The 26819-nt window shown below is 41.6% G+C and overlaps 1 protein-coding gene across 4 annotated transcripts in view; it reads left to right on the forward strand.

Annotated features, from left to right (window-relative positions):
* Window positions 1-26819, forward strand: part of PKP4 (plakophilin 4) — a 163746-nt gene that overhangs the window by 65877 nt on the left and 71050 nt on the right. For all 4 annotated transcript variants that reach the window (XM_084811199.1, XM_084811189.1, XM_084811160.1 and 1 more), the window contains exon 3: window positions 2169-2281. Coding sequence is in view for 2 of the 4 variants with exons in the window: in XM_084811160.1 (XP_084667286.1) it covers window positions 2169-2281 (113 nt within the window). In the remaining 2 variants the exon portion in view is untranslated. The remainder of the gene's footprint in view (window positions 1-2168; window positions 2282-26819) is intronic.

A 26819-nucleotide genomic window follows, 5' to 3' on the forward strand; every position in this document is an offset into this window, starting at 1 on the left:
GTTCTCATTGCAGTATGTACATTCTTATAATCAAGTTTCCTGCCATAGTGATAGATGTGAGCCTGTGCATATAAATATATAATATACAGTGTGTCATAGATACATTAGGATATCAGAGGTCCAGCAGCACGGAAAGGAAGAATTGCCATGAAAACAAAACTAGTTTTGGTTTCCAGGCTCCAAGAAGTGGTGAATGCTATTGTTCTTGGGAATGATGTCAGCATTAGTCATGTAGAGTAAAGGTTCTTTGCTTTCTGACATGATAGAAGTGACCAGCTTGTTTGTATCTTGGTCAGTTTTTCCAGTTACCTGTTTCAAAGTCCATTAGAAGAATATTCTAAAACTAATTATACTGTGAATATAGTAATAGGTTTTTGATCTTTTGGAAGACCAAGTGAAGCAGTATACAGAAAAAACAATTTTGGCTTGCTACCTTAAATGAAGACACTTAAAAGTTGTGCAGCAACTCATGATGTATATTTGGAAACAAGAATATATAGTTACTATGTTTAAAGATCAAAGGCATAAGCACAGTATGTCTGCAAGTTATCATCTTAATGGCTGACATTCTAGCATCTATTACATTTATTTTATGGATGGCTGTTACATGCTGTATAATGAATGTTTGTTTGTTCTGAAGTCTGACCTTGTCTATAAAAGCCAGTTTAAAGATTTAAAACCTTCAACACAAATTATACATTCAACACCTTTTTATTGTGTAGTGTGAAGCTTATTAGAAGATTAATTGGAGCCATTTACAGTAACATTCACTTTCCTTCTGATTGAAGACTGGAGCAATATAACTTTACAGTCATGAAATGCTATCAGCACTGAGCTTGCATGAATGGGCTTGTGAATTTACTAAATATAGGTGGTGGAAATATTTGATTCTGGCTAATTTGAAATATCTGTTTGGTTTTTAAAAAATTGTTGGCAAGCTAGCAAAGGGCTAAATAAGTAAAATATTCCTGGAAACCAGTCAACATTTTAGGAATCTGGGTAATCAGATGGTTTGGGTTCCCTTATTCTTACATGTTGAAGAAAAGGGGAAGGTGTTTTACCTTTGAATCAATGAAATATAAAGAATAATGTAGGACTTTAAGGGAGACTTGCTGTGTGCGTGCTCACCCGCTCACATGTGTTCAGAATAAGACACATAGGTAGTTGTCATGGATGCTGCTGGCTGCAGACACTTTGTTCTCAGATAATTTCTAGCATAAGGACAAGCAGATCTCATTCTCAAGGTTCTTACCACTGTTCTGCTTACCCAGGTGGTTAGACATACTTGGGAATTCACCAGCTGTGAAGAGTAAAACTGGCAAGTATGTTCATACCTTTTCTAAACTCAATTGGTTTTACAGCTTACAATTTATTATTAATGTCTGATATAAAATAATGTTATTTGAGCCTAAACAATCCAGAGGCAACAAGGTAGTAAACAGTAGGGCTTATTCGGGAAACCGGAACATAAACTAGAGTGTAGAAATTCCATTGTAGAAATTCCTTTAGCAGTGTTGGCCGGTGGTAATGATTCATACACACTTTTTAAGCCATAAAGAGTTTTGTATGTATGCAAATATGGTATAATCCTACTAGGCAATGTTTTTCAGTAACTAAACAGCCTGAAGCTATGTCAGCTAACGTTTGAGTACCTTTTAAGGATAAGCAAAACAGTCTAGCCTTGTTTATTGTTGTTCAGTCGTTGTGTCCGACTCTTCGTGACCCCATGGACCATAGCACGCCAGGCCTTCCTGTCCTCCGCTCTCTCCCCGAGTGTGCTGAAGTTCATATTCATTGCATTGGTGATGCTATCTAGCCATCTCATCCTCTGCCGGCCCCTTCTCCTTTTGCCTTCAATCTTCAATCTTGCCATCTCATGTTTGACCACCTCCAGCTTAACTTGATTCATTGATCTTACATTCCAGGTTCCTAGACAATATTGTTCTTTACTTGCTTATACCTAATAGTTTATTAGATGAGTTACTAATAGACATGAATGGGAAATTGGTTTCACTTCCTTTTCCCCCAGAATTTACCCAGTTTGCACCTGTTTCTTATTTGTAGTTCACTTTTATGTGGTAGAATCTTTGCTATGAGATGTCCAAATGTTTTTCTCTTACTTGCAGTACTACTTAAATACGACTTAAAACATTATTTTTGAATTACAGGAGCTCCAATTTCAAAGGCTCACCAGAGAGCTTGAGGTGGAAAGGCAAATTGTTGCCAGTCAGTTAGAAAGATGCAGGCTTGGAGCAGAATCACCGAGCATCGCAAGCACAAGGTATACATCCCAGTGTCTTTATTTTCAAATTGTCAGCTAAATATTTGTAATAAACTTCAATTTCATCACATATTGTGAATTCCCAATCTCTTTTGTTGTGTAAACATCACATTCAGCACTGATTGACTGCTGCTTTCATGTTTGCAAACATCTCCTTGGGATTCATGGATTTATCTCTATAGAACTTGTGCTTCCTTGATTTGTTGTATGCACACCCAGCACAATGCACAGCAAATGTATGTTTGGCTACAGATGACCATTTACTTAATAGTAATTTACCAGAGTGCACAGATAACCACTGTCTTCATCATTTTTTTTTAAGTTCTGGTGTCAACATAAGAATGAGGATGCGGTGAAGACCCATAAAACAGCATTTTATCAAAAAGCTTATGCACTTCACTTCTGTAGTTTTTATACTCATTATCTGTTTTTACTTTCAAAACGAATTTTGAAGAATTATTTGTTATGTCAGCAACTGTTGTCTAATAGAGTGATTCACCATTACACTGTGACAACCTTCCCCCCTCTTTTATTTCTTGACAAATGGAATATTTGGATTGTTTTCATGGATAAATGATCCCTCAAAAACATAAACTGGTTAAAAAGTAATCATGTCTGCATTTTTAGTTATGGAGATAAGTCCCACTTCACTCTCCCTTTCATTCTCTCCAGTAACTTAGCCTTTTGCTAGATATATCATATTTCCTGGCAAATGAAATATTAGTCTATTAAACTCAGTTTGAGGATTGAACATAATGCATGATAACCCACTGAATCATTATCGTCATCAGATACTAGTATATGCGCATGTCCAACATGCCCTGCTTGTGAGCACCTAGCATGCCAGTGTTGGAATCACAGTGTTGGTATAGATGGAACTCTATTTTAATCCAGCAAGGCAATTGGTTTTGTATAAGGGAGCATAATTAAACTGTAGAATGAACTCCAGTTCATTCTCCCAGAGAACAGATATCCTATGCATGCTGCCTGGATTCTGCATGCCCATAGAAAGGGCAATCTTTGCTAGAGCCCAATATCGAGCCATTAAGTTGTGGACATAGTATGCAGTATAAATAATAAAATGATAAGGCAATTTGCCAGCATGTCTGAGAAATATTTTGAGCTAATTCTTGGCAGCAGCTCTACAGGTTTTGAAGTGACATGGGTTCCTTTTCCTCCTTGGAAATAATGAATTCCTATGTATGGAAGATCAACTTTAGATAGTAAATTAGCCCGGACTTCAGGCAGATCAGGCACAGAAAAGGTCTTTTCAATGATAATGTTAGTGCTGATCCTTTGGAATACTCTCTCTACCTATTTTTGCTGCTGGTTTTATGCTATTTTGATTGTTTTCTTTAGATTTTTAAAATTGTTGTGTTGACTGACTTTTTAAAATGTAAGCCACCTTGAGCAGTGTCTGTGGGAAAGGCCAGATATAACTGCGTTAAATAAATTTCCAAGTAATAAATTATAGAATCATAACACCTTGAAGAGATTGAAGGGCATCTCTGCCCTATGTTAGGCAAAAGACCATTCAAACCCTAATATCAAGTTCTCTAGTACATATTGGTTTCACACCACCAGAAGACTAAGGGCAGTATCTACAGATTTTAGAGAAATCCACAATTCATTCAAATGAGTTCGGATTTCTATGTATCCGACCCGCCGATTCCACAGCAGAATGTTTTTTCCCAAGTTGTGCAGACTTGCATAATGGCTCTTTACTTTTTCAGGGGATTTGCAAACAGGAACGAGATTCTCATACATCCCTTAAAAAAATCAGTTCAGCCAATGAGCGGACAACAGAATAAAAGATACCTGGCAATCCGTGAAACACAGAACGGATTTAACAAAATCCATATGCCTATAGCAGTATCTAATGCGACACAAGCGCTAATGGAAATTATGTTGCGCTAGAGGAAGGAACCTGTAGTGCAGAGGCAAAAGTGTTAGCTGGAATAATGGCTTTTCTGGGGAATCCCGTTGCACCAGCTGAAGCTTTTGACATTGCTCTAGAGGTACCTTATTCTGGCACGGGGAGAGCTACTTGTGGCCCTCCTGATGTTTTGGCGTTAGGGATGCACGGAAGTCACTTACCTGGTCTTGCAGCTTGCTTCGCAGTGGGGGGGAGGCGCTTTGCTGCTCCCCCCGAAGTTCAGGCCGGGGGGGGAGGCTTCCCGCCTCGCCCAGCCGAAATTCAGGCCGGGGAGAAGCGCCCCGTCTCCCCAGCCGCGAACTTCAAAAGAAAAAAAAACAAAACGCCCCTGTGATAGGCTACGTAACGATTAACGTAGCCTATCACGGCTAGATCTGCAAAGTCAGCCATGATAGGCTACGTTAATCGTCACGTAGCCTATCACGGGTGACTTTGGAAAAAAAAAACGCGTATGCAAATGGCGGCCCCCATAGGGAGCCGCCATTCGCGTTCCTTATTTGGTCCCTGTAGTCTACGTAAAGATTTACGTAGACTACGGCGAAAATAAGGGCATCGCTATTTGCGTTGTCCTTATTTTCGCCGTAGTCTACGTAAATCTTTACGTAGACTACAGAGACCAAATAAGGAACGCGAATGGCGGCTCCCTATGGGGGCCGCCATTAGCCGTACGCTTTTTTTTTTTTTAAGTCACCCGTGATAGGCTACATGACGATTAACGTAGCCTATCACGGCTGACTTTGCAAATCTAGCCGTGATAGGCTACGTTAATCGTTACGTAGCCTATCACAGGGGCATTTTTGTTTTTTTTTTACTTTTCTTGTAATGGCGGCGGCCAGTCGAAAGACCGGCTGCCGCCCCCGCCCCTGACAAAGACCTGCCGAAATGCCGCTGGGACCCGCCGCCGGGAGGGACATTCATGAAAGGTAAGTCCCATCCCGGGGGGGGGGGGCGGGGGGGCGGAGAATTTCTCCCCGAACAACCTTCGGAGGACCGAATGCGTTGGCACTCGGCCCCCCGAAGTTTCGGGGAGAAATTCTCCCCCATCCCTATTTGGCGTACAGCTCCCACCAGCCCTAGCCAGCATAGCCAATAGTGAGGAACGATGGGACTTGAAGGCCTTAATATCTGGAGGGCCACAACATGCCCACCGCTGCATTAGCACAAAGTAATTTATGTTAACACTTGTATTGCATTGGATACTGCCCAAATGCTACAACCATGTCAGTGGAACAGACATGAAGAACTACAGTGGAAGTTGTCTTACAGGCACAGCAAAGTAGTTCTTCATGGACATCCTAACTCAACATTACACTAATGTTAAAATAGAGGAAAAGAAATAAAACAACTTAGTTTGTCATGAGTTAAAATACATTTCCTGCTTTCTCAGTGCTTTGTACATATTTTCTGTAGCTTGCTAGCCCTAATGCAGTGCTACAATAATACACTTTACATCTATCAACATCTCCACAAACAACTGATAGTGATTATAGGTGGCTGTCCACATAATTAAGGTAATGGAAGCTTAGGGAAAACTATTAGCAAGAAATTGTCAACTTTTCATGTATGTATTTTATGTAACCTGCAAAAAATCCAGGAGCAGCTATTTTTCTAACCAAGTACCTCACTACTCATGAGTAGCAAGATTCCTTAATTATTAGGAAAGAGGTAGAGGATACAATAATAAATGCTGATTTGCAATCTGCAGTTTTCAGTTCAGGTAAGGTGCAGCTTCTAGAATGGCTAGAGCCTATAATTCCTCCACCCCACTGTTTATTTCATTATATCTGTGAACCCTCTTGAGTTTTCAATCATCAGAAGAACCAAATATGACACACCTTGTAGCATATCTTAAAATGCTGGCCACAGGACAGCTTCAAAATATGTATAAAAAGCACTTCTTGTTGTTGTTGTTCAGTCGTTCAGTCGTGTCCGACTCTTCGTGACCCCATGGACCATAGCACGCCAGGCCTTCCTGTCCTGCGCTCTCTCCCGGAGCGTGCTCAAGTCCATATTCATTGCATCAGTGATGCTATCTAGCCATCTCATCCTCTGCCGTCCCCTTCTCCTTTTGCCTTCAGTCTTTCCCAGCATCAGGGTCTTTTCCAGAGAGTTTTCTCTTCGCATTAGGTGGCCAAAATATTTGAACTTCAGCTTCAGTATCTGTCCCTCCAATGAGTAGTCAGGGTTGATTTCCTTTAGGATTGACTGATTTGACCTCCTTGCAGTCCAGGGGACTCGTAAGAGTCTTCTCCAGCACCACAGTTCGAAAGCATCCATTCTTCGGCGCTCAGCCTTCCTTATAGTCCAGCTCTCACAGCCATACATTACTACTGGGAAAACCATAGCTTTGATTATACGGACCTTTGTCGGCAAGGTGATGTCTCTACTTCTGACTATGCTGTCTAGGTTTGCCATAGTTTTCCTCCCAAGGAGCAAGCGTCTTTTAATTTCATGGCTACAGTCACCGTCTGTGGTGATCTTGGAGCCCAAGAAAATAAAATCTGTCCCTGCTTCCATTTCTTCCCCTTCAATATGCCAGGAAGTGATGGGGCCAGCTGCCATGATCTTCGTTTTTATAATGTTGAGTTTCAAACCAGCTTTTGCACTCTCCTCTTCCACCCTCAACAAGAGACTCTTTAGCTTTTGCTTTCTGCCATTAGGGTGGTATCATCTGCGTATCTGAGGTTGTTGATAATTCTCCGGGCAATCTTAATTCCGACCTGTGAGTCATCCAACCCGGCGTTTCTCATGGTGTACTCTGCATATAAGTTAAACAAGCAGGGTGACAATATGCAGCCTTGTCGTACTCCTTTCCCAATTTTGAACCACTCGGTTGTTCCATGTCTGGTTCTTACTGTTGCTTCTTGACCCTTGTACAGGTTTCTCAGGAGACAAGTAAGGTGGTCTGGTACCCCCATCTCTTTCAGAATTTGCCAGAGTTTGTTGTGATCCACACAATCAAAGGCTTTAGCATAGTCAATGAAGCAGAAATAGACATTCTTCTGGAATTCTCTTGCTTTCTCCATGATCCAGCGAATGTTGGCGATTTGATCTCAAGTTCCTCTGCCTCTTTGAAACCCAGCTTGTACTTCCAGTAGTTCTTGGTTCGCATACTGCTGGAGCCTAGCTTGTAGGATTTTGAGCATCACCTTGCTGGCATGTGAAATGAGCGCAATTGTATGGTAGTTTGAACACTCTTTGGCATTGCCCTTCTTTGGAATTGGAATGTAACCTGACCTTTTCCAGTCTTGTGGCCACTGTTGAGTGTTCCAAATGTGTTGGCATATTGAGTGCAGCACTTTAACAGCATCATCTTTTAGGATTTTAAGTAGCTCAGCTGGAATACTGTCATCTCCGCTAGCTTTGTTGTTAGTAATGCTTCCTAAGGCCCACTTGACTTCACTCTTGAGGATGTCCAGCTTAAGTTCAGTGACTGCACTATCAAGGCTATCAGGGACATTCAGATCTTTCCTGTATAGTTCCTCTCTGTATTCTTTCCACCTCTTCTTAATCTCATCTGCTTCTGTTAGGTCCCTGCCTTCTTTGTCCTTTATCTTGCCCGTCTTTGCACAAAACATTCCCTTGATATCTCCGATTTTCTTGAAGAGATCTCTAGTCTTTCCCATTCTGTTGTTTTCTTCGATTTCTTTGCATTGTTCATTTAAAAAGGCCTTCTTGTCTCTCCTTGCTATTCTCTGGAACTCTGCATTCAGTTGGATATATCTTCCCCTTTCTCCCTTGCTTTTCACGTCCCTTCTTTCCTCAGCTACTTGTAAAGCCTCATCAGATAGCCACTTTGCTTTCTTGCATTTCCTTTTCTTTGGGATGGATTTAGTTGCTGCCTCCTGAACAATGTTATGGACCTCCGTCCATAGTTCCTCAGGCACTCTGTCTATCACGTCTAATCCCCTAAATCTATTCCTCACCTCCACTGTATATTCATAAGGGATATGATTTAGGTCATACCTGAACGGATAGTGGTTTTCCCTACGTTCTTCAGTTTAAGCCGAAATTGTGCAAGAAGCAGCTCATGATCTGAACCATAGTCAGCTCCAGGTCTTGTTTTTACTGACTGTATAGAGCTTCTCCATCTTTGGCTGCAAAGGACATAATCAATCTGATTTCTATATTGACCATCTGATGATGTCCATGTGTAGAGTCGCCTCTTGTGCTGTTGGAAAAGAGTGTTTGCTATGATGAGCGTGTTCTCTTGGCAAAACTCGATTAGCCTTTGTCCTGCTTCATTTTGTACACCAAGGCCGTGCTTGCCTGCTATCCCGGTGATTTCTTGACTTCCTCCTTTAGCATTCCAATCCCCTATGATGAAGAGGACATCTTTTTTTGGTATTAGTTCTAGAAGGTTTTGTAGGTCTTCATAGAACCGATCAACCTCAGCTTCTTTGGCCTCAGTGGTTGGGGCATAGACTTGAATTACTGTGATGTTGAATGGTTTGCCTTGGATTCGTACTGAGATCATTCTATTGTTTTTGAGATTGTACCTCAGTACTGCTTTTCCCACCCTTTTGTTGACCATGAGTGCTACTCCATTTCTTCTAAGGGATTCTTGCCCACAGAAGTAGTTATCATGGTCACCTGAATTAAATTCGCCCATGCTTGTCCATTTTAGTTCGCTGATCCCCAAGATGTCGATGTTCAATCTTGCCATCTCATGTTTGTCCACCTCCAGCTTACCTTGATTCATTGATCTTACGTTCCAGGTTCCTAAACAATATTGTTCTTTACAGCATCAGGTTTTCTTTTCACCACCAGACACATCCACAGCTGAGTGTCCTTTTGGCTTTGGCCCAGCCGCTTCACTCTTTCTGGCACTACTTGGAAATACCCTCTGCTCTTCCCCAGTAGTATACTGGACACCTTCCGACCTGAGGGGCTCATCTTCAGGCGTCATCTCTTTTAGCCTTGTGATACGTTCCATGTAGGGATGTACGAAAGGCACTTACCTGGTCCCGCAGCTTGCTTCGTGGTGGGGGGGAGGCGCTTCGGTTCTCCCCCCGAAGTTCAGGCCAGTGGGGGAGGCGCCCTGCCTCGCCCGGCCGAAATTCAGGCTGGGGGGGAGGCGCCCCGCCTCGCCCGGCCGAAATTCAGGCCAGGGAGAAGCGCCCGTCTCCCCGGCCGCGAAATAAAAAAGTGAAAAAAACAAAACAAAAAAAACACGCATGATAGGCGACATAACGATTTACGTAATAGTTGGTTAGCTATGTAACTATTTGCGTTGCCCTTATTTTCGCCGTAGTCTACGTAAATCTTTACATAAACTACCGGGACCAAATAAGGAACGCAAATGGCGGCGCCCATGGGCTTTTTTTTTTTTTTTCCAAAGTCACCCATGATAGGCTACGTAACGATTTACGTAGCCTATCACGGCTGACTTTGGGAATCTAGCCGTGATAGGCTACGTAAATCGTTACGTAGCCTATCACGGGTGGTTTTGTTTTTGTTTTTACTTTATTTTGTAATGGCGGTGGTGGCAGCCGGTCGGAAAACCGGCTGCCGCCCCCGCCGAACCGCCGCTGAACTCCCACCGGGACCCGCCGCTGAGAGGGACATTCAAGGGAGGTAAGTCCCATCCCGCGGGGGGGGCGGAGAATTTCAACAATTTCGGCGGGCCAAATGCGTTGACATTCGGCCTCCCTGAGATTTGTGGAGAAATTCTCCATGATCCCTAGTTCCATGGGGTTTTCTTGGCAAGAATACTGGAGTGGGTTGCCATTTCCTTCTCCAGTGGACCACATTTTGTCAGAACTCTCTGCCATGACCTGTCCGTCTTGGGTGGCCCTGCACGGCATAGCTTATGGCTTCACTGAGTTACGCAAGCCCCTTCGCCACAACAAGGCAGTGATCCATGAAGGGGATAAAAAACACTACATTTTGTTAAATCATTGTGAACGTTAGAAACAACAGTGGATATATTGGATCAGTAAGCTGAGACATGAATGAGCCTTTTGCCTGTGAATGCAGCTGATCTTTTCTCCCTTTGCACAAGCTCTTATTAAACTGGGTGTCTCTAATTAACCATAGTTTCCCATTTCATCTGAACCAGGAAACTATGGTTACCAGTTTTAATCATGGCTCACCTGAAGGGCCAGTGGATGCGGGCAAAAGGTCTTGTTGCAGCCTTCCCAACCTGGTGCCCTACAGATGTGTTGGACACATGGGAGTTGTAATCCAATTTATCTGGAGGGCATTGAGATGAGGAAGGCTCCTCTGTAGGAAGAAGAAATAATGGGAAGGTTTCTTGTAGTTCTGACACAAACATTTGTTTGGATTGCACAGCACCCTAAATGTTTTACCAATAAGTACTGAATACTTTGTATGTTGAATATTAAAAGAATCACCCTGCTTAGCTTGTAAAGCCTATCTTAGTTAGAAGGGTATATAGGGCCTACGGGGCACAGATGGCTCTGGAAGCTATAGCCTGGCACCAGCATTGTTACCTTTCCTGCGCCAGGTTAAGACCCATCTCTTTTTTCAGGCATTTGACAGCATATGATGAGTTTTTAATCACTCCTGGATTTTCTTATAGTAATGGCTGATTGCTCAATGTTGTTTTTAGATATATGTTGTCTTTGTGTGTACTGTTTGTTTGTTTTATGTAAATGGTTTTTAAACTAGTATACTGTATTTTTTACTGTAATGTTCTTTTACTGTAATTTAATGTTTAATGTTCTTAATCTTTGTAAACCACCCAGAGAGCCACGGCTTTGGAGCAGTATAGAAATATATATTATTATAATGGTATTCTTAAAGAAATGCCTTCCCAGTTGCAATTTGAAGCTAAACACAACATCACAAGGCAATCAAACCTAGACTTCTCACAATATGTCTCATAAACTAGCCAGTAAACTAGCACTGCTCAACTTTTGCTGCCTAATCTGAAGAAACATACGTTTGTTTCCATGGAAGTGTCCATACATTTGCAGTGGTTAGGTTCAGTCTACCTCCTATAGTGTGCCCACTGAGTTAAGCAAGTGCTGTCAAGGAAAGAATAGCAGTTTCCAAAGGCTTGGCTGTCGTATTATTCTTGGTTTGTCCTTGACCACAATTCTGTTAGGTTTTTACTTTTATTTTTTATTTTATTTCTAAATGAATGTGGTCATTGAGCTTTGGTTATAACTTGTTGGGTTTCTGATGCTCTCCAAGAGAGAAAATGACTGCCTTTTCCTCATACCCATACACATAGCACATCCAGGCGGGTGCCTCTCTCAAATTGTAAACTTGGTAGCTCAGCAGGTGCCCATGGATCTGGTCTGGCAAGGACCACTACTCCTTTTGCAAGGACACTCCACTGCTCACATCCCCTTCCCCTAGCTCTCACTCTGCTGGGGTGCAAAAGAGATAAAAGCACAGCAGAATTGTTGTCTTCCATGAACTTCAACACCAGTGAGAGACTCCTTCTCAAGCCCTCTGTGTGTGCCAGCGGATTTGGCAGAGAGGATGTGATGAATAGAAATAGAAGCTATAAGGAAATAAGGCGACCACCACTTCTGAACCAACATCTGCTTTCCCTGTGTTGCTTCTTATTTATAACTATATTGGCATTTTAACTCCCCAAAATTAATTACGTTAAGTTAGTTGCATAGGGTCACTTGCACTGGACATTTTTCAGTTTGCACCACAACATTTTCTGATGCCCTAGAGCAGCCTCCCCCATCAGGTGTTTTGAACCACAACTCCCAACATTCCTGATCATTGGCTATGCTAGTTTAGGCTGATGGGAGTTGAATTCTAAAACACTTGGAGGGAACCAAGTTGAGGAAGGCTGTCCTAGAGAGTGATCTAATTTAGCATGATTATTTTACTTGTCATAAATAAACAACAAAGCTGAAAAAGTGCCCCATTTTTATTTTTTTTTTGTTCCAATACACCAGAAGTATTTCACCTGAAATATTTGAGGGGGTAAATTAAAACAAACTTAGCACACTTCCTCCTTCAAAGTAGGAGGAACAATGAAGGCGATTTTGCCTCCCATTCCTCCTAAAATAGTGGGAACCAAATGCCTTTAGGAAGCCCACAAACAGGGCTTAAAGACAATACTGCTCCCCTGCAACGTACACAGTCATACTGCCTCTCAACATGAAGGCTCCATTTAGAGTTCTTGTGGTTAATAGCTATCCTCCAAAAATTTATAGACTCTTCTAAAGTTTTCTGAGCTAGTGGCCATCACATCTGCTGCATGCATCAGCCAAGGGCTGGTCATCCACAGGTTGTGAGGACTTAGAAGTACTGAAGATAGAGTAAGTCTTAGTGGAATGTTTTATTCCGCTTGATCTCTCTGTACTTACTTATAGTTCAGAACATTCTAGACTTGAACAATTCCCCCACACACACATACACACACACTGCACACGCTCAGTGATGTGATCCTGCCATTCCCGTTCAGTTTCTTTTTGTCCAACATAGCAGTGTTAGCAACGTTCTCTGGTTCTTGAGGTTGCTCAGCTCTGGAACTTGTTGAGCTTTTTGACATCTTTTTTTTTTCTCTTTCTTTCCTTTGTTGCATTAACTCTTATTTTCCATTTCCATTTTAATTTTTCCAGCAAGTTTTTTGTTGTGGTGTGCCTAGGAGGCTTATAGCCTCCAAGGTGCTATTTAAGAAGTGTACTAGTTGCACAGGGAAGATTTCCTCCATGGACAGCCACTCCCAATGTTTTCTGTACATGGGGGAAGGCCATTTGGTCCATTCCTATTCCCACTGTCAAGCCTTTATGCATCAGGCTCGGAGAAACAGATCATTTCATTTAAGATTAGTCCTGCAGGAGCAAGCTTTGAAGGCTGCCAATTCATCAACCCCAAACTGACCTCTTCATACTACCTCATCAATTTGTTTGTGGCTGGCCCTTTCGATGTCCTTAGTAACATCACAGGACTACCTGGCTAGGCCCACTCTGTCCGAATTAGAACCTGTCCCTCAAGCGGCTTCTTTGTTTTGAGTGCAGGGTTTTGCCATCAGAATCTATATCAGTACTGAAGCATGTAGCAGCTCAGGACAAGTCCAAAGTCTGCTCAACTCTGGGGCAGTCTTTGGCTTTGGATAAGCCTAAGAAGGTGAAATCTAAGCAGGCCATTCCAGCTTCGCCTGAAGAGCACCCTAAGAAAAAGACTTGCTGGTGTCATTGTAGGGGTTCATGAAGTGGGGTTTACCCACCACATTCCTTTGTTACCAGCTTGCTCATCTCCCTCCATCCACGGGAGTGTGTAGCCATTCCACTCAAGCCATGGTGATTTCTGTTGCTGTTCTTAAAGGATGCTTATCCCCAACTCCTGTTGGACAGCAACATAGGCATAACCCTCCCATGTTCATCTGGCATTATATACGCCAGGGGGAGCGCAGGTACAGCTTTTGGTCAGGTGATCCTCTCCTCTCTCTTGGCGTGACATTCACCACCACCCCCTCTGGAAAGTTATGTGTGCATCACAGGGATCACGATGAAAAAGGACAAGTTTCTTACCTGCAGCTGTGGTTTTGAGTGGTCATCTGTGTACTCTCACGCACTCATGCTATGGATGTCTTGCTGATCTTTGATGCTACCACTGTGGCAGACTGGGAAATGAGTGGAGACAACAGGGTTATATACATCAGTAGGGAGGGAGGATTCCCACCAAAAAATAGCTCAGCTCTAGAATGTTCCAAATGATGCTCTGCACATTGCAGAAGCCATATATGTGAATACACAGATGAGCACTCAAAGAATCAGTTACAGGTAAGCAACCTGTCCTTATTTGCTCCCCCTGGAATACATTTCTATGTCTGAGTATTCTACCAGGAAACACCTTCATGTCTATTCTAAGCAGGTACCATCCTTATTGGATACCATTTAGCATACGTACCTTCTGTATATTGTAATTAATGTCAGTCTCTCCACAGTGCGCGCACACTCAGACTGAAGCGGATCTACCTCTTCCTTTCACTTTCCTTGAATTCAAGTCCCCTGTCACCCCTAGAGGTCTCCCCAGAAACCTCCCCAGATTTTATTGGAAGGATGGATTCATATGCACAGGCAAGCGTAAACCCATTTCTGCCATGGCATAATAAGATGTTCTTAACTACTATCAGGAATAATATTCTAAATATATCAAATATGTTGGTCACAAATGAATATACAAAGTTTCATACAAAGCCTTAGTTTTTTGTAATTATGTTTGCTTTGAAACAGCAAATATATAGGAGTACAGTAAATAGTCGACCAGTTCCAGCCAGTGAATACTGGAGAAGTATATCTCCAGAAGTGCAGTTTATTTGGAGCAGTTCACCGAAGCAAAGCTCTTGAAGCAGCCATTTTTAATTACTTCTACTCATTGCCATTCTGTTCACAAACATTTTATGCCACAAGTCAATTTCCTCTGGGATGTAAAAATCCAAATTGTAATGGTCCCCACCAGCCGGAATTAAAAATGTATATCTAAATCTCCTGTAGAGCATTTATGCTTTAGGTAATTCACCCAGCGTTCTTGTTAAACTGAAGCATTCAGCTGGCTGCACCAATCTAATAGTGTCGCCTTATGATGAAGATTTCAGTTTTAAACTGAGTAGTTTTGAAATATTTGGGTGGTTTATTTTCTTTGTTATTTGTTACAGATCATTTCTTGTACACAATATAAATCAAAATAATAATCTGTTTTATTGGTGAAGTATATAACTTATGCACTAGGTCAGTGAAGTATAACACTCAATAAATTGAATATTTGAAAAGTTTCTATAACTGAATGGCTCAACTGTCTGCATATGCATTTCTGGTAGCATTTTATCTGAGGAGTAGATGCCTGATGGAACAGTTTTAGTAAGACAGCTGCCATCGTGCATATTAATCGAACACTTTGACAGAATAGCACAAAGTACATCTGTCCTGTCATGTATTGGGGCTGGGTATATTCATTGGTCCAATCAGCTGAATATTTTTGTCCTGTTGAAATGCGTTACATTAGTGCATTATTGGAGGAGGGCAGTGTCACATCAACAGGTTCTCTTCAACAAACAGATGCATAGCATAGTATATACTCCTTGTGCTTCTACAGGAACGGCATAAGGAACTGCCCATGTAATGGGCAATAGGAAGTGCAATAGGTTCCATACTCAATGAAGCATTAGAAGAATTATCTGTACTGTTATAACTCCCTCTAATAGCTAACTCAGTAGTGAGTGCTGCTGGGATTTGTAGCCAAAATAGGCTACCAAGAAACAAGTGGAAAGTGTCAGAATGCTTGGGCGAATGCTGCATTTTGCAGAAGTTAAAAAAAGCTTTAAAAAAAAACTTAAGGGGGTAACCCCCCATCCAAACCCCATTGCGAACTGAGCATGCTCAGTAGCCACAGAATGGGGATGGGGTTTGCTTCCATACTGGTTTGTTAAAAATGTATAAGGCAAAGACATTTGGAAAAATGTATAAGTGTTTAGGGGTAGATTCTTGGAACAGTACGTTAACTGGATATCCCTTGGACCTGAGGAGGATGTCAATTGTGTGAATTTTAACTGTAACTCAGAATTGTTTTGTATGATGTATGTTTCTGATACATATGTCTTTTTAATTTTTTTATAATCTATTTGTAGATCTTACTTTTCAATCATATGGGAGGAGGCAGAGGTTAATGTGTGGGGGGGGGGAAGCTGAAGAGGGGAAATTGAGATTGTCTATGCATTCAGAATAAATAAAACGTTAATAAAAAAAGTAACGATCCTTGGGAAAACCATATTCAGATGCTTTGCTAGGCAATCCATAGTTCTGAAAGATAGAAAACATTTAATGATCCAGAAGTAGCTTTAAATTAAAAATTTAGGGTTAGCGGGTGAAGCTGGAGGAAGAAGAAAGTACTATCAGCACATCAGACTTTATTTTGATAAGGAAAGTAGGGGCGGGAATAGGATAACCTATACCCTCCTGCCCCTTTCTTCAAGATCTACATCTTTTGTTCTAATATGGTACAACATTGTGCTAGGTTAGAACCCAACAACAAACAACCTTATTCCCTTTTGCCCACTCTGAGCCCAGCAAAGCAACAATAGGATGGGTGAGACAACCTTTTTCAGCGCTGTTCTCCCAGCACCTCTAACATACTCCTGCACCAAGAGTTTTTAAAAATCAGGCCTACAAGACTCAAGGAAGAGTGCCTATAAAACTGTAGTGGAAACTTTAGAATTTAATTCTTGCCCTGTTTTAATTGTTGCCCTGTTATACTATGTAAACCACTTTGAGAACCTTTTGTTAAAAAGTGGTAGATAAGTATTCTAAATTGGCTATTGACTGCTGGAGTAATACAAGATTAGTCAGGAGAGTTACAGGATCTAGGGGGAATGTGGTTCCTTGAAGATTGGTTCCTCCACATTCCCTTGCTCTCCCTATCCTTGGAGGAGGGTCAAAAGTAAGAGGGTAGGGTAGGTAGTTACCATCTTATTTTGGAGTCTCATTTTTTCTAAAACAAACTTTCTACAAACATATCCTTTAGATCGAATTTAAACTTTACTCTATGACCTGAATAAAGATTGCAACATCTGATCTATACAGAACATAGCAAATTGACTACTTACATTTCAGTGTCCTGGTTTGAGAGCAAACCTGACTGAGCCCTAATGATAGTCCAGATCTCAATCTAGGCAGTAGTTACATCTAAGAAAGTGGGGTGGGGGGGGTGTAAGAAAGTTCAGTGGTAAGCCCAATTCACAAAAACATGCTGATAATGAATAGCCTAGCCTGGGAATAATGAAAGTTTGATGCATTTTCATGACATCTTTGTATATTTTTATCTTCGTTTGTAAACAACTTTCCGAAAAGGTATTACAGTTGTTGCTTTCCAGCAAATTATGAGAAAACCTAAACTATGGTACTTTTCCCCATAAAAACACTTGCATATAAAATCTACTGCCATATATTCCTATTGCATTCTGACATAATATGAAAACTTTTGTAAAATATTGTGTAAACCCTTTTGAACAGAATTTTGATATCTAAGGAACACCTACCAATAAGAAATTCTGATTTTTATAATTCTACACGGCCATATTTCCTTGTTTTGTCGTTGGTTTGTTCTAAGTTAGCCATGTCCTAGTAACACTGCATGATTGTCATTTAAAAAAAAATCAGAGCCTAACTTGAAAAATTCAACGTGAACCATGCTGCAGAACTGTCAAAATCCTCTTTCCCCCATGCACCAGCACCTTCCAACCTGCAATATTAGGACAATTAACTTCATTTGCTTTGGAGTTAAAGTTGCTGCTAACTGGGGGGGGGGGGTTCACATTGACATCCTTTCCCAACACTTCATTGATTTCAATGGGCATCTTTCATTTCCATCTTCTTGGTGTGAACTGGGAATGATCTATCCAGACAAGTAGGGTTCTCTGTATCCTTTTAATCTCTTTGTGTCTCTTTTTCCATCCACTTTTGCTAGTTTCTCTCAAAGGAGGAATGAGAACGAAAGAAGTATAGCAAAGGATAACAGAGGAAGAGAGACAGAGGTGTAACTGTTCACCTTCCACTCTCCTTCTTACCCCCTCTATATTCTTTGCCTTATTTCTTAGTAGCCTTGCCTGCCTGATGATCAGTGGCATTTTGAATCTTGTCTCGGGGTTCACCTTCCACTTCTAGCCAGGCAATTCCATCTACCTCCACCCCTCACCCTGTTTTCTGTTTCAACTGATTCAGTGTTTCATGGCTCCTGAGCATACTTAGACCTCACTTGGACTGTATTTGGGTCTCCCCTGCCCCCAGTGCTTTTCTAAAGGTTTTTTTGTGTGTGGCGGTATTTTTGTAAACCTTGGGGTTCCCCCAAGCCTGATACCTCCCTCTTGTATGTAGATGGTGCCATTTTGGCTACATAACAATGGCACTTTGCAAATAGAGGGAATGATATCAGTTCACGCTTTTATTCTGCAGAAACAATAAAAATAATTTCCTATCCATTGAGTAAACTAGATACCATGTAAGTGATCGCTAAGGTAGATTTGAAATGGGGTGTGTATACACCCTTTGGATGTTCTCTTTTTAAAGAGCATCTATTAAAATATTTTTGTAGATTTTAGAATTAATTGCTTGTGTCTTTGGTATTAAAAATGATATGTTTGGCTAAGAAATGTTGTTCATTTTCTAAAACTTAATGAGGTATTCCTTATTATATATCCTTTTCCCACCATCATACCAGTCCCCAAGCCTCCTATTGTACCATAACTATCTAAATGTGTTCTAGCACACACATCCCATTTGTTTTATACAATCTTCATTAAGTGGCTGTTACGTTATTACATTTTTATATGAATTACATAAGCTATTTTTCCAGTCTCTGTGTTTTATGGGGCAGAGGAAGAAAGAGCCAGCTGTTGAACTACAAAATAAGCTTGAATTTCAGGAAAAAGCATCTAATGTGCTGCCTAGGCAAACTTACCCTAAAGCATAGCTTTTCAAGTGGTGGGTCAGGACTGTTTTTTAAAAAAGAAAGAAAAAAGCAGAGGTTCTCATATTGCATGTTTAGATTAAAGGCAATCATACATCTGAAAAGGTTGAAGATTATTGCTATACAGCAAATAACTTAATCAATAAAGTGCTCCAGCCCACTCTTTTTTGTGGGCCTCTCTGGATTAATATGACAACCCTTCTCAAATTAATGGAAGAGGACATATTTAAGAACAGTCTTTGTAATGTAACCACTATAAATTCTATCAAAATATGCCATGATATTCAGTTAACAGGACCCATCTGGAGAGTAGGTGTTGATGGGTTTAGAACAGAGCTACTCAAATTTATTTTTATGTTTAAACGGAACATTTCCACATTACAGAATAGATAGTACTGTATTTCCAATCCACAGACCATAAAAAACATTACATAATCTTAAAACTGGCAGTGCCATGCATGTCATCTATCTAGATCAAGTTGGAATGGAGGAGAGGGTGAACAGGGGTTCTTGGGAAGTATTCTAATTTCCAAGTAATAAAAATCTTTGTGGAAAAACTGTTCTGTCAATAACCCAGCACTAATAATATGGAATAGAATTCTATATTTCATTAGTTGGCCGTGGCTGGGGTTGATTGATGCTGTGTCAGCTGGATCAGTCAATACAGATGCAACCCTATGCATGTTTACACAGAAAAAAGTCCTACAAGTCCCAGCATTCCTCAGCTGGCTGTGGAATGCTAGGAGTTGTAGAACTTCTTTCTGTGTAATCATGCATACAATTGAGTCCTAAATGTACTAATGCATAGATACTTATTCTCCTGCAAGGGAGAGAGCCTTCTCGGTGGTGGCTCCCCATTTGTGGAATAACCTCCCTTACGAGGCTCACCTGGCGCCAACATTGTCATATTTTCAGCGCCAGGTGGGTTAAAACTGCCCTCTTCTCTCAGGCGTTTGGCAGCATATAAGTCTCTTGATTGTCTCTGGCTGATTGTTTTTGTTTTAGATATATGTTGCTGTTGTGTGTGTTATTGTTCTATGTTATTACATGCATGTTTTATGTTTTATATAATGTATTTTAATGGTTTGTAATTTTCTGTGAACCACCCACAGAGCTTCGACTATGGGGCAGTATAGAAATATAACGAATTAACGAATTAATGCAAAACAATCCATGCCTCTCTTAGAGAGGCTTGCTGCAGGCTTGGGTCTGCTAGTTTAGAGAACTGGCCTGGAGGGTCCTTAAAGGAACATAGAAGGAATAAGAAAAGCTTCCTCTAACATTGATACATTACTTGTATACTGCCTCCTTATGTGGCAGTGACAACAAACTATCTACATAAGAAGTGAAAAATACTAAGTGACATATAGCAAACTATTTCTGATGCCCACTTTCAACTGGTTGTTTTTCTCCGCTAGTATGCTGGCTAGGATACTTATGGTCTTGTAAGTCATTGTAGACTCTCACCCTTATTGTTGGAAATGTATGATCTTGCATGAAACCTTAAAATGTTAATTTCCTCACATACACCCTTTTCATCAACCTCCAACCCTTTCCCTCCCTAGGCAACTACTGTTGTTATTGCAACACATCAACAGCCCAGTTGCTTCTTCAGTGTGTTCCCCCCACACTCCTGGGTTATTCCATCTCTTTATTTTCCCCATTCTCTCATATTTGTGCATGCACCTGTAATCTCCTAAATTCTCTGTAAATAGGGAGGAAAATCCAGGAAAGCTGAAAAGATGACAGTGATAAGTTATCAGAGCTTGAGATAGAGCATATGAGGAATAAGAAAGGCCTACTTCTGTCCTAGGAATGTTTTCTCCATTCCTTATGAATACCTAGAATCTTCCTTATGAATACCTAGAATCTTCAAACGCTGCACATTTTCCTAAATTTGGTCTATACCTGAACTGGGTAATTTGTTTAGCACCAATGGCTATGCTTGAAAGAGAAAATGAAATTAAGGGCCTCAGTAATTAGAAGTTTTTTTTGGTGCATATAATTAAGCTACTGTACAGATACCACATTTCATTTAGAAGATATACAAGTATGCAATATTTTTTTTTTGGAAATAGTTAACACTGCACAACAAAATCGTGAGCTATGATTTGCGGGGAGACTTGATTTATGAACTTAATGAGAATTGAAAAATCATGTGTGTGGGTTCCTTTTTTATTGGCTTTTTCTTATCCTTTAGTGTGTGTGTTTTCAGTTGCGCAGACTTTTAAAAAATATAGTCATGGAGATTAAAATTTTCATTTCTAACATTAAACCTTTATTTTTAAGAAGCTGGTATTAATTTATAGAAAGAGGTTAGCTGACACAGCACATGGGGGAATGAATGGCTACTTGAAGAAGATTGGTGACTAAATGCACTTAACAGAAGCAGGGGAAGTAGGAGTTTGAGCTTCCTCTTTTTGTGCTTCCTGTGTAACAAAGGAAGTGGGAAGTTGAGCACAGGGCAAGCTCCAGGTCTGAGGGAGACCTGGGCACAGTTATCTCTGGTGTACCCCCTCTTACATTGATGGGCCCTTTTGGGCTTACCTGGCAGTGGTGATGGCAGCAGCAGCACTTCAAGGGCAGCAGGGAGCTGCCATTTAATTGCTGATAATACCCCAGAAGGCCTGATCTAATGTTACTCTGGGGCATTGAGGGAAATTAAAATGATGACACTCTGACATCAACTGCAATGGGGGATTCAGCAGGTGTGCTAGGATGCCAGGTGCTGATACCAGGCCTGGCTGAACTTCTCCCTTGCAGCAAGATGCATGCATGTGTTCCTGATGTATTAAACGTCTCACATACATGTTCCCAATTTGGATATTACCCGCGAAATGAAGAAACAGGTTTTCTGTATCCTTGGTTGAAGATGAGGGTGATAGTAGATTAATGAATTTATTCCCTTCTAGTCAACAGTCCACAGGGAGTCATTCCCCCAGCTTTTTAGAATGAGAGTCTACAGCAGCCTTCTCCAGCCTGGTGCCTTCCAGATATGAAAAGAGCTGAAAGGGAAAGTGTTAATTAACCACCCCTCCCCCAGTGCCACTGCTGCAATCAAGTAAGTAGTCCCCCTAATTACATTTCCCTTAAAAAAAACACCCGCAAATCAAACAAACAAGTAGATTCAGCCTCAGAGTTGCTAAATGTATTATTTTATTTATAAAATATTTATTTATTTATAAAATATTTCTGTACCAGCCCTCAGCTTTAACAAGAGTACTCAAGGCGGTTTAAAGCAATAAAACAGTGCTTGTTAAACAGTGGTTTTAAAATGCTGAAGTAGAGGTTATCACCACCATGCCATCACCACATGTAGCCACTTTGTATTAATTACTAGTTTGGATTTCCATCCAAAAATATCATGCACAAAACACACCTCAGGTCACAGCAAAAGTTAATCTAGTTCAGTTTCCCCTAAGACTTAGTCCCAGCCCAAATCCAGCATTCCACTGCATGCAGAAACCTATTCATTTTGAAAATCTGTAAACCACATCTTCATCTGAAAAAGGCTTTCGGGCAGTATACATAAAATTACCTAAAAATAATTCAGTATAATAAAAACAAACTAACACTGAAACTCTAAATATCGAAAGCAAAACCAAGAAGCATAGAACAAATTTCAACCAGCTAAAACTATACAAACTTGAATCTTAAAACATAAAAACGTTGTATGTTTGTTATAAAATGCCTGTGCAGATAAAAAGATTCTCACCTGGCACCAAAAAGAGTACAATGTTAGCATCATGCATATCTCCTGTGGGTGGGCATACATTGGGGTGCCGCCAGAGAAGGCCCTCTCTTCCATAATTGTTCAAGGTACTACTCTTATGGGAGTTGTACAGAGAAGAGTCTTCTCCGATTATTTTAATGCACAGACAGACTGACTAGCATAATATTAATACAGGAGTGCTCCTTGTTTTTGTCTGTGGGCTTTATGGTCCCCTTCCTCATAATTCAGCCCAGGCCTTCCTGCATATGGTCAATGAATCCATAAAGCTTATTTCCTGTATGGCACCACAACACAACCTGAAGTATGTAGAGCAGGGGCGCACACCAGATGGGCCACGTGCGCCCATCTCCAAAATTGTTTTATAAAAATATTAAATGGCATCCGTAGTGGCTATGGAGCGCCAAAAGAGTCAAAATTAGCTTGCAAACAATATGTATTGTTCATTTATACTCCCTTGATGTAGAGTATAAATGAAAAAGCAATATCTGGAAGCTTAAGATAGGTAGCTTGGTTCTAAGGAACCAGCCCCATCCACCACCTTAATTCTCAGCATTATAGAATAATGTAAAATTAAAAATATTTCAGATATATGTATGCTTTTTGTATTGTGTATAGTTCTGCTTACCCCACAATTCAAAGTGGCTAGAACATAAACCTGGAAAAGGTACAAAAAGCGGTTGGAATGCCTTCGGAGGGAGCAATCCTGTGTAGGGATGTACAAAAGTCACTTACCTTTCCGCGGATTATGTTGAGGGGGGGAGGCGTTCCGTCCCTCCCCCCGGAATCCTCGATGGGGGGGAGGCAATCCGCTCCTCCCCCCCGGAATCCTGCGCAGCCGGCTGTGCTCTGCGGCAGCTCTGTAGAGCAGCCGGCCAGGCCCAGCCAGGCCAGAGCCGTCCGCAGCCGGATTTCCGGCCGCAGAGGGCTCTGGGGGGAAAAAAACAAACCATGTACACAAATGGCGGCTGCTACGGCCGCCGCCATTTGCGTTCCTTATTTTTGCCATCTTAATCTACGTAAATATTTATGTAGACTATGACGGGGAAAATAAAGGGGAATGCAAATAGCATAGCAGACACTATTTGCGTCCCTTTTTGATTCACTGTTTTAGCCTATGTAAATATTTACGTAGGCTAAAACGGCGAATCAAAAAGGGACGCAAATAGCACCCGCTACGCTATTTGCGTTCCCCTTTATTTTCGCCGTCATAGTCTACGTAAATATTTACGTAGACTAAGATGGCCAAAAATAAGGAACGCAAATGGCAGCGGCCATAGCCGCCGCCATTTGCATACGCAGTTTTTTGTTTTTTTAAAAAATCCAGCCATGATAGTCTATGTAAATCTTTATGTAGCCTATCATGTCGTTTTTTGGTTTTTTTTTAAACCCAGCCATGATAGGCTACGTAAAGATTTACGTAGCCTATCACGTTGTTGTTGTTGTTGTTGTTGTTTTTACAACACTGCAAATGGTGGCGGTCGGTCAGAAGACCCGCCGGAGCTGCTGCAGGAGCCGCCGCCACCCGGAAGATCTGCCCCAGGTAAGTCTCCTCCTGGGGGGGTCCGCCGGGGGGCAGGGGAGTGGCAGGCCATTCCGCCACGGAGTTCGGGGGGCCGAATGCACTGGCATTCGGCCTCACCAAGATCCGTGGCGGAATTCTCTGACATCCCTAATCCTGTGGCCACTAGACACTGTCTAGAGGGCCATAGGATACGCTCTGTTCCAGGAACTCTGTTCCAGGTTCCCAGAAATCTGATCTCTCTCCTTGTCCGCGCTGCCTCCGAGGCAGTGCGGAGGAGCTCCGTCCTCCATGCTCAGAAGACGAGCGTGGAACAACTGAAAAGGGGCGGGGTGGCATTCCAGGGCAGGGAGAGACACATCCTATGTGTCACAAGGCAGCTTCCTCTCCCGGTCGCCGCTCCCCCCACTGCTAGACAGCTGAAAACGGCATGCCCCCCCATGCCTCTCCTGCCTTGTTTTGGATGGGTGGTCGCCTCCGAGGTCGGAGGCGGCCGCCTATCTACTTAGGATTGTGCCCTTAGTTAAGAAATACTAAAGCAGTTGAGGCTTTTTTTAGCTTAAGAAAAAAAAATATGAGACAGGCAGGATATTTATTCAATTAAGAATGTTGGAAAATGGATAGAGAGAATGTTTTCTACCTCTCTTATACTATCAAAATTCTGGGTCTCACAATGTTGAACTGTGGCAGGTTCAAGATAGATTTCACCATGCAAGGAATAATTAGCTGTTGTAATTATTCACTGTTGCAGCACAACGTGATAATAGCCACTAACTTATATGCCTCTGAAAAGTATCTAGACAATTTTACATAGAATTGCTGTTGGTAGGCCTATTAGCCATGATAACTAAATGGGACCTCTGCAGATAGAGGCGGTATGACACTGGAGATAAGCAACAAGGGATGGATGCCACCTTCATTCCCTGCTTCTGCTCTTCCAGATTTCCTTTAGTTGTTCCCTTGTGGGAAACAGAACACTAGATTAGGGAAAACTTCCCTTGTCTGATCAAGTGAGGCAATTTTAAGCACTGATTTTCAGAATCTCGCTAAATTCCCAGAGAAAGATCTCTGCCAAACCTAACCTAAAATATATATGGACAGAAGCTACCACCACTGGTCCCCAAAGTAGATGCCAAAGAATAATTCTCAAGAACTGAATCTCCAATTTCTAATAATAAATAATAGTTCCTAATAATAATATTTCCTCAGGCACTGGGCACTGTACCATAATCAAACTAAAAACAACAAACCCTGCCCTCATTGCAACTGTAAAAAAGCACAGACTAAGACTTAGAGGAAAGGGACACAAAAAGGAAAGAGAAGGGATGGCAGATGACATTTCCAAATGGTAAGATAGTATGTCAGTAACATCTGCTAGGAGGATTCTTTCATATACTGTTTTATCACCTTTGGTCTAACCGATCACTTCAGCAGACTGCATTTATGGAATTGTCACTGAAATTAATGAGAACAAATGATTGCGGCCCCTTCAGTAAATCAATAATACCTATAGATATGAATCTTCATCACTACCTACTCAACCATTTTTGGTGGCCTTAAAGAAGTATTGAGACACTGAATAACGTTAGTTGGTTAAAATGAATCTCATTCTCAGCTAAAGCCTACACATCAGGGTCAAACATGATGATACATTAAACATATGAGAAACTCTCCTGTACTTATTTTTTGTATAGAAATGGAAGCTGCCAGGGGATCAGGACTTTGGCCTGTAGGAAACAGCCTTGACTATTTTTCACTGTGCTGAAAATCCCTTCCCTGACTCTGCTGTTTTCCCCTGGAAGTGCCATTTGTTGCAATGGCATCTTCAGAACAAACAGCAGCTGGGGGGCAGGAGGAGAAAATTACTGATGGGGCAGCATGGGTCCCAACCCTCTGCTTCACTACCACCCCTGAAGATGTATTCCCCCTGTTACAGGGGCACACACATGGATACATACACATGAAATTCAATGGGATGCCAAAGTCTTCTGAGCATTTCTACTTGGCAATAGATTCAGCCACTGGTTCAGAAGCGATACATCACTCTTGTGGCCTGGCTGGTGCTAATTTCCTACACGAAGCTGGAGTGTGCCCTGGAGTTTTTTGTACATTGATGCAGTACAGGCCAGACAAAAGTAGCATGTACAGTAAGAGAGTCACACATTACATCTGAAACAGATTGCTACTCAGTGCCAAGTAAAAATGTGCAGAGGACTTTGGAGTGCAATCCAACTTCTCATATCTTCATCTCACTTTCTGGAAGCCACTCAGTCTCCTTCCACAGACCAACTGTTCCCTGAGAAGGGAGGGGGTGAGATACAGGATACAACTATGAGGTAGATGGTACTGGTTCCTATATACATAGGTCATAGTTGACCTAGCTCAATATTGTTTATCCTGACCAGCAGCAGTTTTCTTGGGTTTCAAGCAGAAGTTTTTCCCAGCTCCTAGGGACTGAACTGGGGACCTTTTGTATGCAAAGCATGTGTTTCACCACTGAACTCCAGCTCTTCCCTTACGTAGCCTCTGAGCTAGCAGTTGCCAAACCTTGCTGTAGCTCAGCCTTCCCCAACCTGGAGCCCTCCAGTTGTTTTGGCCTACAACCTCCAGCATTCCTGACAATTGGGCATGGTGGCTGGGGCTGATCGGAGTTGAAGTCCAACACATCTGTAGGAGAAGGCTGCTATAAGAGCTGGAGTCTTGGGAATGAAAGCTGGGGATCTGGGTCAGCTAATGAACCAAATAAGCAGCAGGTGCATGGTTAGAATCTGGTCATAACTCAGGCAACCAGGCCATATGGCAACAATAAGTAAGTTTAGATAGATAGACAGATTGGTCATAGGAAGAAGTCTGAGAATGGAAGTTATATATATAAAAAGAGCAGACTGGTGATGCTTTTATAAGGAAATGGAATGTATATTGCTGATAGGGTTGCGGACATATGTTTCTT

Source organism: Heloderma suspectum, chromosome 1 (genome assembly GCF_057233095.1).
Source record: "Heloderma suspectum isolate Gila_16-S chromosome 1, 16-S_ref, whole genome shotgun sequence".
NCBI classification, from domain to species: Eukaryota; Metazoa; Chordata; class Lepidosauria; order Squamata; family Helodermatidae; genus Heloderma; species Heloderma suspectum.